This window comes from Paecilomyces variotii (assembly GCF_004022145.1).
Source record: "Paecilomyces variotii strain CBS 101075 chromosome Unknown C8Q69scaffold_1, whole genome shotgun sequence".
NCBI classification, from domain to species: Eukaryota; Fungi; Ascomycota; class Eurotiomycetes; order Eurotiales; family Thermoascaceae; genus Paecilomyces; species Paecilomyces variotii.
In genome coordinates this window covers 3,628,943-3,642,636 of record NW_021167140.1, presented here as the reverse complement: position 1 = coordinate 3,642,636, position 13,694 = coordinate 3,628,943, and the positions used below count along the sequence as shown (strand labels likewise).

The 13,694-nt window shown below is 25.9% G+C and overlaps 2 protein-coding genes across 2 annotated transcripts; both read left to right on the top strand.

The window, feature by feature from the left end:
* Positions 1 to 386: 386 nt before the first annotated feature.
* On the top strand, positions 387 to 1,091 carry C8Q69DRAFT_512832 (hypothetical protein; the record flags this gene model as incomplete). Its single annotated transcript, XM_028633300.1, has 2 exons — positions 387 to 402; positions 556 to 1,091. The coding sequence occupies 2 exons, from the start codon at positions 387 to 389 to the stop codon at positions 855 to 857; spliced, it is 318 nt and encodes a 105-aa protein (XP_028489692.1). The 3' UTR covers positions 858 to 1,091.
* A 10,826-nt stretch (positions 1,092 to 11,917) lies between these two features.
* Positions 11,918 to 13,230, top strand: C8Q69DRAFT_453483 (acyl-CoA N-acyltransferase). The gene is made up of 2 exons (XM_028629628.1): positions 11,918 to 12,442; positions 12,510 to 13,230. Exons 1-2 carry the CDS (start codon positions 12,311 to 12,313, stop codon positions 13,014 to 13,016), a joined length of 639 nt encoding a protein of 212 aa, XP_028489691.1. The 5' UTR covers positions 11,918 to 12,310; the 3' UTR covers positions 13,017 to 13,230.
* Positions 13,231 to 13,694: the final 464 nt, after the last annotated feature.

The following is a 13,694-nucleotide window of genomic DNA, read 5'->3' as shown; positions in this document are numbered from 1 at the left end:
CATTGCGGAGAAATGCCGATCCTGTTCGTCTGACATGGTTTCGCTGTCTCGCGCTATTCTTTCCCCGAGTGGCCTACGTAATGGACACCGTTGATTCCATTGCAAAGAAGAGACTCTTAGCAGCGCAATTACTATAGTGCCAGAAGAACTTCGTTATTAGAAAGACATCAGAAAAGCACCCAAAGCTGTTCGGCTACTATATACTTATGGTAGATAATCGCTTTACAACTGGAAATAGCGTTTCTGATCCTCGGTTTATCAACGTTAGTCACAGACTTGGTAGACATTTCAATGTTCAAGGGTCCCTTTATTCTACAATATGTGATATTTGTGTATTTATGATCTATGGTGCAGTATCCGATCGGGTGGGGATTGGCATATCGAACATGTGCCGTGCAATAGGTACAGTCCTGGCGCTATTTTTTGGTTTTTGGCATACATTTTCTAGTCAGTGGTCCCGGATTGCCTGTGATTTTTAGTGCAGAAAATGTTTCGATGCCAGTCTATAGAAGATTACATTAGATCTAGATACAAAGATCATAATTATTGTCATAGCTAAGGAGGTTACCAAAATAGCCTTGGCCCGAGAAATTGGTTGTGGCGATAGTCGCGGCGATGTCATACAGCTTTACCCGTGTGATAAGGAAACCGTCCAGAGGCATATCGATATGCTCCTTATAAATCCTGCGTCGCAGAGTGAAGGGAATAGCGTGTTCCTTCGAGAAGCAAGTGATGGATGGATTATTGGCGTCGGCGTTGGCGTCTTGGCTGGCACCGTGGCTGGGGAGATCAAGGGGATCGTTGACCCTACTATGAATGAAGAGCGTAGGCGAAAACTCCAAATATCAGAGTTGTAAATAGGCCGCCAATACTTGAAAAGTCCATCTTTACAGCGGAGGGTTGTCCTTTGCGGTGTCGTTAGCCAGCAGATAGTAACTCTATAGCATAGTGGTACTGATATACTAAGGAGGTTAAGATGCGCTGGGGCTTAGATCCTGACAGACCCTCCTAAGATCTAGCTAGATGTTACGAACTTCCTCAGGAAGGACTTCGAGACTTGATCTCCCAAGCGTCCTGGGATCTAGTTATTGACTCATCAAGAGCCCCGGGACCTACTAATTAACTAAATAGTCTTTAGAGGCCCGTTGAGGGACTACTTTGAAAATCTATTAGATAAATCAAATGTACACACCTGGAATAAATTTATACCATTTAACATAGCGGGGCTATTGACCGTTATAGCAGGTAAATTTCCGCGGAAGGTCTTTCGTTGTAAGCGTTACAACTTCGGGACAACCCACGCGGTTGGGGACGTCTTATAATTCCGACACCTAGCTAACGCCGGCCCAAATTAGTTTTCTACTAAAAAACTCAAATTCCTTAGGTAATCCCCTATTATTTTGAGAATTCAACGCAAATACATCTGTCTCCTTATTTCCCACATCTTAATTATTCCCCCTTCCTTTCTAGATTGATTTAAAGCTTTTCAGTTCAGTATATTTTAACCTATTATAGTAATATAGCAATTACTATAAAATTAAATACTCTAGTTAATCCCCTAAGCGGGGATACCCTTATAAAATTAAGTCTCTTACTACTGCTAGCATATTTTAATATCTTTTATTTAAACCTCTTTAGTCTAAAATATAATTAGCCGATTATAATATTATCTGCTAAATTTAAATCTATACTTTTTTATATTAATAATATAGTTATCCTTAATTAAAAGCGTGCTAAACTCTAAAACCTAATAATATATTATTATTTATATTGCCTTTAGTAGAAAAAGGACTATATTCTTAGTATTACTTTTAATTAACACTAATATTAGTAAATAATACTGAAATAAATAAGCTATCTCTTTAAAATAAAAGTTATAAATAATAAGAAAACTATAATAATTAAGCTTATTAATAATACTTATAACTATAATTATAAAGCTTTAAAATATAAAGTTATTAATATTATATAAGCTCTTATTATTATAGAGGTAGAAAAAAGATATAGGCCTAAGAAAGTAAAGAATAACTTACTTAATACTTAAAATAGAAATTATAAAGCTATTATTAGTATTAGTAAAGCTATTCTATTTATTTAAAATATTTATAATATAGGTTAATCTTATCTTAGGTAATATCTTAATTTAAAATTTAATAGAGCTATTAATCTATAAGAAATCTAAATAAATTATTTTTATAATCTATTGCTTAAAAAGAACTAGCGTATATAGTTATTAAATATAGTCTATAAAGATAGTAAATATTCTTATATCCTTATATTTATTTAAGAGAAATTACTTACTTACTTAATTTACTATAGCTATTTAATAATTATAAATTCTATCTATAAAACTAATATTCTTTAATAATATTTAATAACTTTAATAGTTTATAATAAGTATTTATCCTAAATCTTAACTATATTTATAGTCTATAATAAGCAGGATAATAATATCCTTGCTGTAAGCCTTTATTAGGTTAAGAGATAGTATTCTTAGCGCTGGCTTCTTTATTATATATTAATAGATAATTCCGCAGGTAAATAATCTATAGTTAAAAAGGCCTTTAAAAGCCTGCAGAATAGTAAGCAAAAAATAAATTATTTATTATATATAGTATATTTAGAGTAAATCTTAATAAAATAATTTAATAAGTATTTTAATTTTTAAAGTTATATAATAGGCATTATCTAATTATCTTATATCCGCTTATTTACCTAAGTAGCTATCTTAATTACCTCGCCTACTTAGCTATCTTAACTGCTTTAATTACTCTAATTAACTTATTTATCTCTCTAGGCAAGTAAAAATATAAAGCTATCTTTTAGCATTTATAAACTGCCCTATATATAATATAGATATAGGCGTACGATACTACCTTAGCATCGCCTGCCTGCTACCTTAGTAGGGTATAAAGATATAAGGCATAGAAGCCTCAGGCAACGATTAGCTATATAGTTACTTCCTTATATAGCTAATAGAAGAATAACTTCTTTATCCCCTATACTGTAATAATTTAGTAGCATATTAAGGTTATCTAGGGCCTAACTATTATTAAGAATATCTTAAAAACTATTATAGTAATCTGCTATACTATTTAATTATTATCTTAAACTAGCTTTTAATGCTAATAGATTATCTATAGTCTTTTTTCTATTATATATAAAGTTATCTATTATTATTAGAAATCTTTATATTATTTATTCTTTTTATTAAGATTTATCTTAATATTATTTAGTTCTGCCTCTATTAGCTTTAATTTAATATCTCTTATTAAAATATTTATATTAAGCTATTTCTTTATATATTTTACGCCTAGAGATACTATAGGTTAGCTAAGAATATTTATATCTAAAGCCCTATTTTTATTATTAAAATCCTATATTATATTATTAGTTTTATTATTTTTATCTCTAGTATTATTATAAATTAGCTTTAGTCTCTTTTATTAAATATTTTACCTAGAGAAGTTAAGATTAAGCCTCTATAATAAACTAGCCTTTAGAAGAAATAGATTAAAGCTAATATCTCTTTATACTATTTAGAGAGATATTAGAGCTTATATATAGTCTAGTAGCTTTTTAAAAATAGTAACTTCTTAATTTAGGGATTAGCTTAACTATAAGATTATTAATCTTATTAATTTTATCTTATTTTATTACCCGGGATATAACTTCTTAAAGTATATTTTATTAGCTTATATTAAGGTATTCTAAATTAAGTTATAGGTATTACTTTCTTAAATAAAATAATTTATATTTCTTGCATTATAAGTAATAGATTAATTTATTCTTTATAGCGCTATTAAAGACTTCTTTAAATTTATAATAATATTAATAGAATATTTTACTTTCTAAAAATAGCAGTTTATTATAATAGACTTAATTAATTTTATATTAGAACTTATATAGCTACTAAGTAGACTATATTCTATATATTTTTATAATACCTCTATAACTCTATTATAAGATAAATACTAATAAGAGTAACTTAGATTATAAATTCTAGTTATAATACCTCCTTAATTAGCCTTACTCGATCTAGTTCTTAGACTTTAAAATTCTATTTTTTAGAGCTAAGGAGCTAGATATTAAAGGGTCTTATTATTTAATTTATTGCGTTTTTTCCTAGATTTACTGCTATATTATTTAGGTAAAGCCTTAATATAGTTAGCAGCGAATATTAATAGTATAGTAAATATTACTAACCCGGCTATACCTCTAGTACTACTAGCTACTAACTCTAATATTATATTAATAGAGATATTCTAGTAAATAATAGAATTAAATTAGTAAATAGTAGAAAATATAAGGGCTATATTAGACTAAAATTACTAAATAATAGAATACCTTATAAGTTAGAATAATATAGTATAAAATAATATAGCTTAAAATAATAGCTAATCTAGCTATTAATAGTAGTAATACTAATATTAATAGCAATAATTAGAGTGGTTATATAGGCGGTTCGGTTCGGTTCAGGGGGGGGTTAAACCGCCCGTAGCGGTTTTCGGTTCGGGGCAGATAAACCGTACCTGAACCGAACCGTATACTGGTGGTTCGGTTTAAAACCAAAAAAACCGGATCGGCATAATTAGTTACTAACCTAAGTTAGATCCGGTTATATAACTATGCTCTAGCTATATTAGGATAAATAAGCGAAAATTACAATACCGTAATTTACCGATTTCTAATATATTTTTATTATATATACTAAATACTATAGTAATTTTATACCTCCGATATAAGTATCGATAAATTACATAGTGTAATTTAAATACGAGGTCAAAATTACGGTTCAAATGGTTTAAACCAAAAACCACCGGTTCGGTTCGGTTCTGGTAGACTCGCACCGCGGTTTACTAGGAAGCGAACCAAACCGAACCATGGGCGGTTCAGTTCGGTTCGGTTCGGTTCGGTTCGGTTTTTTCGGTTTACTATAACTACTCTAGCAATAATATTAATAACAGCAAGATTAATAATAATAACTAGTTTAAAACTAAACTCTTAGCTATAATCTTTTAGTAAATTTAAATGCTAGATTTACTCTAGAGATACTAATAAGCGCTATAATTAATAGTGCGCTATAAAAGCAGGTAGAGCTAAGATATTTCTACCCTAATTTAAGTAATAAAGACTATATTAAAACAGGTCCTATTATAATAGTAGGAAGCTATATTTATTATAGGGATATTTATATTTTTACTAATTAAATCTATAATTTAGCTATAATAAAAGGAGAATCTATTATATAAAGCTATATTTAAATATTCCTGTATAGCTTAGCCCTATAATAATATATAGTTAAGCTCTCTAAATATAACTATAAAATACTACGTATACGTCCTGTTAAAGAAGGTTAGATCTTATAGTTTATAAAATATTTTAAGGTTAATACTATAACTACTATAAAATAGCTTAAGTCTTTATATTATACTATATAAGATATTATAGCTAGCTGAATTCTCTAAGGGTTTATTTAATAAGTATTATATTTATTGTATACTATAGGAATAAAGGAAATATATAGTTAATTATTAGCTATATAAAACAGATTTTCCTTATTTTTTAAGCATAATATATAAGTATTATAAGAGAATACTATAGTATTTAAATTTATTAAAATAGTTAAAGAAGCCTATATAATATAGTATAAGTAAGTAGATAAGAATTAATATTATTATTAGTAATATAATTATAATAATACTTAAACCTTTTCTTATTATTCTCTCTTCTTAAAATTTTTAAGGTAAAATTAAAGTAATGCTAATAATACTAATTAGACTAGAGATAGAGCCCTATAATAGTTTATGCAGACTAGAAATTAAGGCTATAATTATCCTAACTATGCGAATATAATACTCTATTAATAAAACTAATTTAATATATAAATATAATAATATTAGACTTAAAATCTAGGCTAACCCCTAATATAATTACGCTAGTTCCTATAATATAGTAACTAGAACTAGTAATATTAAGCGCTAAACCGGTATAGAAATAATAATTAAGGTCTTTATCTTTTAGTATAGCTTTAAGCTACAGCCTATTTAAGTATTAAAATAAGTTAAGCTATAAATACTATAGATAGGAACTATAGTTAATAAGGTTATAATATACTTAGCTTAGAAGTATATAATATAGTACCTCTTAATTAAACCCTAGATCTAATTAATTTTTCTAAAGAATATAATAACTATTACTATTAAAATAGTTACTAAGATAAATATAATAATTCTTAGTATATAGACTATAGTAAAGATAACTATAATACCTATATTAACTATATTATACTATAAATTGCTTTATATTTAAATACTAGCTATATTAAGTAGTCTTCTAGTTAAATAATAAGCTCTATAATTATCTATATAATACTAATTATTATTAAAAATTAATATTACATTCTCTTATTATTAAAGCCTTTAATATTATATTATTTAATATTATATTATATAATATTATATTACCTATTACTATGCGCATAATTATAACTATATTATAACTTATTATTACTAAATCCCTAGTTAAATAAGCTTCTCCTAAATATACTTTTTGCGGATACTATTATATTATAATAAAAGCATATATTGCTAGTAGTATTAAGGTAAAGCTAATTTGCTTAAATTTAGATTACTCTATAATAATAATTAATGAGATATTCTTTAAGTAAGTTATACTGTAAGCGAAAATCTATTATATATTTAAAATAAAGATTAATAAGATAAGATCTATAGTATATAACTTATTAGTTTATGTTTAATTTATCTTAAATTATCTAGCTACTTATTATTTTAAACTAATAATGCTTAAGCTTAAAATTAAAGCCTATTTAGTTAATTATCTTAAAGTAAACCTTTTACTTAAAGTTAATATAATAAGTTATTATAATATATTAATATATCTTATTATTTTAGCCTATACTATTATTAAGAATATTTATATCCTGCTAAAAATTACTATAAAGCTAAATTATAGTTTATTATAATTAGTTTATTCTATATATAGAATAATAATATTATTAAATAGTTTTATATATATTCTAATATATTTTAAAGGATATCTTATAAAAGATTATAATTATTTCTTTAAGCCTAACTATTAAGAAGTAAGTCTATATGCCTATTTAATAAATGCTAACTTTACCTTTATTTAAGCGATTAATATTATAAATAAGGAATAGGCTATTTTATAGAAGATATACTTAAGTCTAATTAGTAAATATAAGAAGACTAATATATTTTATATTAACTTAATTATAGTACTGCTAGTATAGTTAGCGCTATTATCCCCTAATAAAGCTAAAGAATTAGCTATTTAAGGTAATAATCTAAGCTTTAAAAAGAAATTTAATATTAGTATTACTATTTATAGGCCTCTAGATATTATTAATAAGCTTAAGAAAATAATTAGAGCTTATAATATCTAGTTAGACTATAGATTTATTAATATTTCCCTAAATTAATAAATAATAATCTTATTAAAGGAAGATTAAGAATTAAGTATCTTTAAGTATATTAAGATTTACTCTTTTAGCCTTAAGAACTATAAAATTATTAATTAAACCTTTAATAAGCTATATTACTAGAGTAAGATAGAATATACTATTAATTATATACTAAGTAAATATCCTGTATTTATTATCTAGCGTAATATTAAGTATAATAAAATAATAATCTATAAAGGCAAAGTAGTTATAGATATCTATAGGCTAAATTATATTATTAAACTTAATACTTACTCTCTTCTATTATAAAAGGAGATTATTATATTTATAGTAAGAAAATACTTTATTTTAATATTTAATATAGTATCTTTTTAATATTAATAATATATCTAATATAACTATAAGAACTATCTTTTAATTATATCTTATAGAGAATAGGAGATTTTTAATATTACTATTATAGGCTTTTATAATATACTAGTATATATTTAGCGCTAGATAAATTACTATCTATATATTTTTTATAAATTTATAAGAATATATATTAATAATATTATAATCGCCTTTAATATAATTAATAATTATTATATATATCTCTATAAGATCTTTAAGAAAATGCAGGAACTAAATATTAGGCTTAACCTTAAGAAGTTCTTTATAGGATTTTTCTCTATATAATTATTAGATTGCTATATTAACTTATTAAAAATAAGTATTATTAGTAAAAAGATAAAGGCTATAATTAATATTCTATTTCTTTATATAGCTTAAGCCTTAGAATTATACCTTAGCTTAATAAGATAGTTTAAGCAGTATATTCCTTAGTATACTAGGATTATACAGCTATTTTAAGATTAGAAGATAGTGCTTTTTAGCAGAGCTCTTATAAAAGGTAAAGTATAGTAGAGTTTTATAAAAAATATAATCTTAACTATATTTTTATAAGCTAAGATAAATATTTATAATATTATTTAAAAGCACTTTAATAATTTATTCTTTCTTATATATTATAACCTAAAGCGCTAGCTCTATTTTAATATTAATACTAGTATCTCTAGCTTTAGTATTATGCTATATTACCTCTATAGTAATATTAAGGCTTAACTAAATAATTATTATCTTTCTATAGTTTATAAACCTTTTAAAGCTATATCTAATTAATTAAAAATTTAGCTAATTATATTTTTCTTAAGGCAGCTTAATATAGCTAAAAAGAGATATTAGCTAATAAAAATAGAGATAGTATATTTAATATAAATACTATATAAGATATACTATATTATTAAAACCTATTAAATACTATTAATTATTTTTATAAATTATAATACTATAATTATAATTACTAAATAAATATCTCTTTAATTAATATTTACAGATTAGACTAACTTATACCTTATCTTAGCATTATAATATATATAGAGATTTAACCTTATATTTATATATAAGCTAAAATATAATAATATTATTGCAGACGCGCTATTATATCTTAAATTATTCTCTATTAAGCTAAATATCTCTATATTAAAAGATATTAGATACTATTTAGCTATTATATTTCTTAAGACTATTTATACTAATAATACTAAGAATAAGCTATAATATAATATAACTCTTATTAAGTTATTAGAGAAGTTTAAGACCTAATTAGAGAATAGCTATAAAACTAATCCTTATTAATCTAAGATCTTTATTATGCTATAAGATAATATAAACTCTATATATTTTCTTTTTATAATTTGTAATAAACTCCTTTATATAGTTAATGCTAATAATATATAATATCTTTATATATTATAGTTAGTCCTTAAGAATATTTTTACAATAACTTATAATAATATAGAATACTCTAGGTATTATTAAATAGTTACTAATATTTATAACTTTATAATCTATAGACTTATAAAATAAGTTAAAGTATATATTAAGCATTACTATTTATACTAAATAAATTAAATATATTATTATATATCTTATAGCAGCTATTAGCTTATTTTTATACTAAATATCTCTTTTTATATAATTATTATAGATTTTATTATAAGATTACTAAATATAGGGCTATATAATTAAATCTTAACTATTACCTGTAAATTTATAAAATAAGTTATATTTATATTAAGGTAAAATATATAGACAGTTAAAGACTAGGCATTAATATTATTTAAATAACTCTAGATTAATAATTAGGGCATTTTATTAGTAATCTTATTAAATTATAATTTAAAGTTTCTATTAGAGCTATAGAAAGGCCTATTTAAATATCTTAATACTAAATTACTTTATTTAATAGTATATTACCTATAGACTAATAGATAGTTAGAATAAATTAATTAAATAGCTAAGATTACCCTATAATATTACTTAATTATTCTAGAAGATATTATAGCTTAGCTTAAGATACTGCTATTAATATAACTAGTATTAAATTTTAGCCTATTATTTATTATAATAAAATTCCTATATAATTTAATATATAGTACTAAATTAAGTAATACTATAAATCTCTATAATAAGGAAATCTAAGACTTTACTTTATAATTTAATATATGTAAAGTATTCTATTTAATTATTATAGACGCTAAGTATATATAATAAGAATTATTAGCTAATTTATTTTACCCCTAATAATAAGGTCTTACTAAAGTTATATTATAGATATAATATCTTTAATATAGCTATTCTTAATAGGAAGTTATTAATATAATATATAGGACTACTTATAATTAAGCATAAGATTAAATATCTTATATACTAGCTAGATATTCTAGCTTATTAAAAATATTATAATATTTTTTTATTACTTATCTAGAGCTATACTATATAAATAATTCCTTTAAATATTTTATATCCTTTAATAATATTCCGCTGCTATATATTAATATAGAGAATACTAGTATTAGTTATTATAAGATTAAGATATTATTTAACTATTATATTTAGTAAGTTTAAGGTAAAACTATTATTAAGTATTTAATTTACTAGAAGAAATATAATACTTATTATAATATATAATATTATTTTAAGGATTTAGCTAATACTTAAGAATTTATCTAGAAGTATAATTAATATCTCGGACTATTAGCTAAACTATAGAAGCGCGGGTAATTCTATAAATAATATTAATTTTAAACCTATAAACTAGGCGCAAGAGGAGATAAACTATAGAAATATCTAACTATATCTTATATTATATCTATATATATATTTCTATACTCTATTATTAAGGATAATAATATTTTTTTTAAAGAGAGTATATTAATATAAATATAGGCATATAATACTATCTTAGCATCGCCTGCTTATTACCTTAGTAGGGTATAAAAATGCGAGATATAGAAGCCTCAGGTAATAATTAGCTATATAGTTACTTCTTTATATAGCTAATAGAAGAATAACTTCTTTATCCCTTATACTATAATAATATATATACTATACTAGAGCTAGTTATAATAACTTAATTAATTAAGCTATTAGAGCTTATATAAACAGGTAAGATTATAATTATATTAATTATAAATAGAGATTAAGATTAGCTTAATAAGCTATATATACTTATTAATATTTTAACCTACTCCTATAGATTTATACTATAAATACTATAAAGAGCTAGTATTAAAGTTTAAAATACAATATAAAAAAAATATAAGCAGATAAAATCTCTATAGTCTTAGGCTTTATATTTTAAAGAAGCAAGATTAATAGCTTTAATAAGCAGATTAAGCTATCTATAATTTCTATACTAAATTTATTAATAACTTTTAGAATATACTAATAATTTATTACTTTCTATATTTAGTTTAAAAGCTTATTTAAAGAAAGCTTATTACTAAAGATAATAATAATAGAGATTTAGATCTTAATAAGATTATAATCTCTCTACTTAATAATAATATTATATATAATTACTTATTCTATAAAAAATAGCAATTACTATACTACTATATCTTATAGCATTACTAGCTTTTTAGCAATATCTTAATAAATAAATATTAAGACTGCTAATATAATAAATAGGAGAAATCTAGATTTAAACTATATAAAAAAATAATAAGAGACTATATAAATAAGTAAGTAGATAAAGAAATTAATATACTATTATACTAAAAGTTAAAAATTTATAAAATTTTAAATAAGCTTTAAAATATTTATTATAATTTAAAAATAAATATTATTAATCTACTAGTAGAGCTATATAATTAGCTTATTAAGAGATAGATTAAAGCTCTAGATCTTATTATTAGCCTTATTTATTATAAAGGGGTTAAGCAGTTTAAAGCAGAATTACAACCAGAGAAATAGAAGCTATTAATAGATTCCTAGCAAAAATCCACTAAGAGGGCGTCTCCTATTTAGCTAGATTTAGAGGAGCTAAAGAGATAAATAGGAGTTAAAATAAGAGTTATTTTAATATAGGATTTGAATATTTGAAAAGCTTTATATTTTAACAAAACAGTTAAATAATAGGGCAGACGTGCTCGCATTAAATTCTCAAAATAATAGGGGATTACCTAAGGAATTTAAGTTTTTTAGTAGAAAACTAATTTGGGCCGGCGTCAGCTAGGTGTCGGAATTATAAGACGTCCCCGCGGTTGTAGCCAAAATACCAGTTCTGAGTCATACAATGTCAACATTTATATAGAACCATACTGGGTGGTGACAATAGGCCATATTTTAAGCGGGACCGAATGAAACCGCTTCCTTTCCATGAGTCAGCATTTCTACGTCCTCGACAAGATCTACCTGTCCCTTTCAGAAAGAGTATATAACCATTGAAGCCTCGCCTTATCTCGAAGACTTGGAAGTCTTCGATTTACATTGCCAAAAATAGTCACCATTTTCAGGCATATTTCCTTGTCTATATCAACAATGTCAATGGTACAATTCGATGAACTCGCCGGCTTGAGAGCCTTTACTCGACCTCTATCCGTATCTGATGTGGAGAGCTGCGTTGAGGTCGAGAGCGTATTCCCGCCGCAAGAACGATGCTCCAAGGAGAAGGTTTGACATAACCTCACACTGTTCTGCATTGACTATGACAACACATATATTGACTTACCACCAATAGTTTGTCTACCGCCTCACAGTTTGCCCAGAGATTTGCTTAGGGTTGTTTGTTGAGACGCCTGAGGATGAAGGAACGCCTACTCTAATCGGACATGTGATTGCGAACCGAGTCTCCCACGGAATAACTGATGGGTCAATGGAACTTCCCCAAAACTGGAGTGGTGGCAAAGATGTTGTTATGGTTGATGGACAGGTGATTGGAAATGACCCGAATGGTCGTAAGATCGGTGTCCATTCGCTAGCAATCAGGTCAGAGTACCAGGGCAAAGGAATCGGAAGAGCCCTCATGAAGGAGTATATCCATTTTCTTCGAGGGTCCAACGAATCTGCAGACAGTGTTGTACTCATCACTTATGATCGTCTGGTCCGGTTTTACGAAAGCGTCGGTTTCAGAAACCTGGGAACAAGTTCTTGTACTTTCGGTGGTTTAGTTTGGAATGCCTTGGTGAGTTTCCCGCAAAGCTCTCAAGGTATAATTACTCTCATATTGACAAGATTCAGGAACTGAATCTTTGATTGCATACACGACACCTGCTGAGAGACTGCTATAGCTCCTTGGGGTTAATGGGTGGGTTATATATGCTGCCATGATAAAACAGTGCGGCGTCGATAGAATATCAAAAGTTTCAATGGATTAAGAGGAGGTATTTACTCATATGTTTTATGCCAACAATAGAAAACCCTGTTAGAGTTGTTGTCGCTACCCGGATTCTGAGCCAAGGTTCGACCTCTCTTGTAGCACCTCACCACTGCCATCCACTGTTGTATGAGATAGAGCTGACCGCGTTCATATTCGGAAATAAGGACAACATCATCTCTGGCAGATACCGTCTTGACCACTGCTTCATGTCCGGTCTCCGCTGTCCATGATGAAGGTGTAGAGTCAGCCTGATTGATTGTGCTGACTAATGGAGGGAATCTTACCTAGGTACCTAGTTAACTAAGAGACAATTTCCTTCGCAGTTCGCTTTTACTTGATTATGCTATCCTCCTTGTGCTTTCCAGCTTTGTGCTTTTCTATGGTAATCTCTATATATCCTTCACCTGCCCCTTCTTTCATTACCGCAAGAGATTATCGTGCTTATTGTAAGCAAACTTGCATTAGCAAGGGATATCCTCAACTTCCTCCAAGTGAATCACTTTTCTTACAATCTCCTTCTCCATGAACTCTGCAAACGAGACATCC

What these genes read in the sequence shown, in the direction of transcription:
- C8Q69DRAFT_453483 (XM_028629628.1), top strand. Translation starts at nt 12,311, where the DNA reads ATGTCAATGGTACAATTCGATGAACTCGCCGGCTTGAGAGCCTTTACT. An exon ending in AACGATGCTCCAAGGAGAAG is followed by an intron (nt 12,443 to 12,509) that starts GTTTGACATAAC and finishes TACCACCAATAG; the next exon opens with TTTGTCTACCGCCTCACAGT.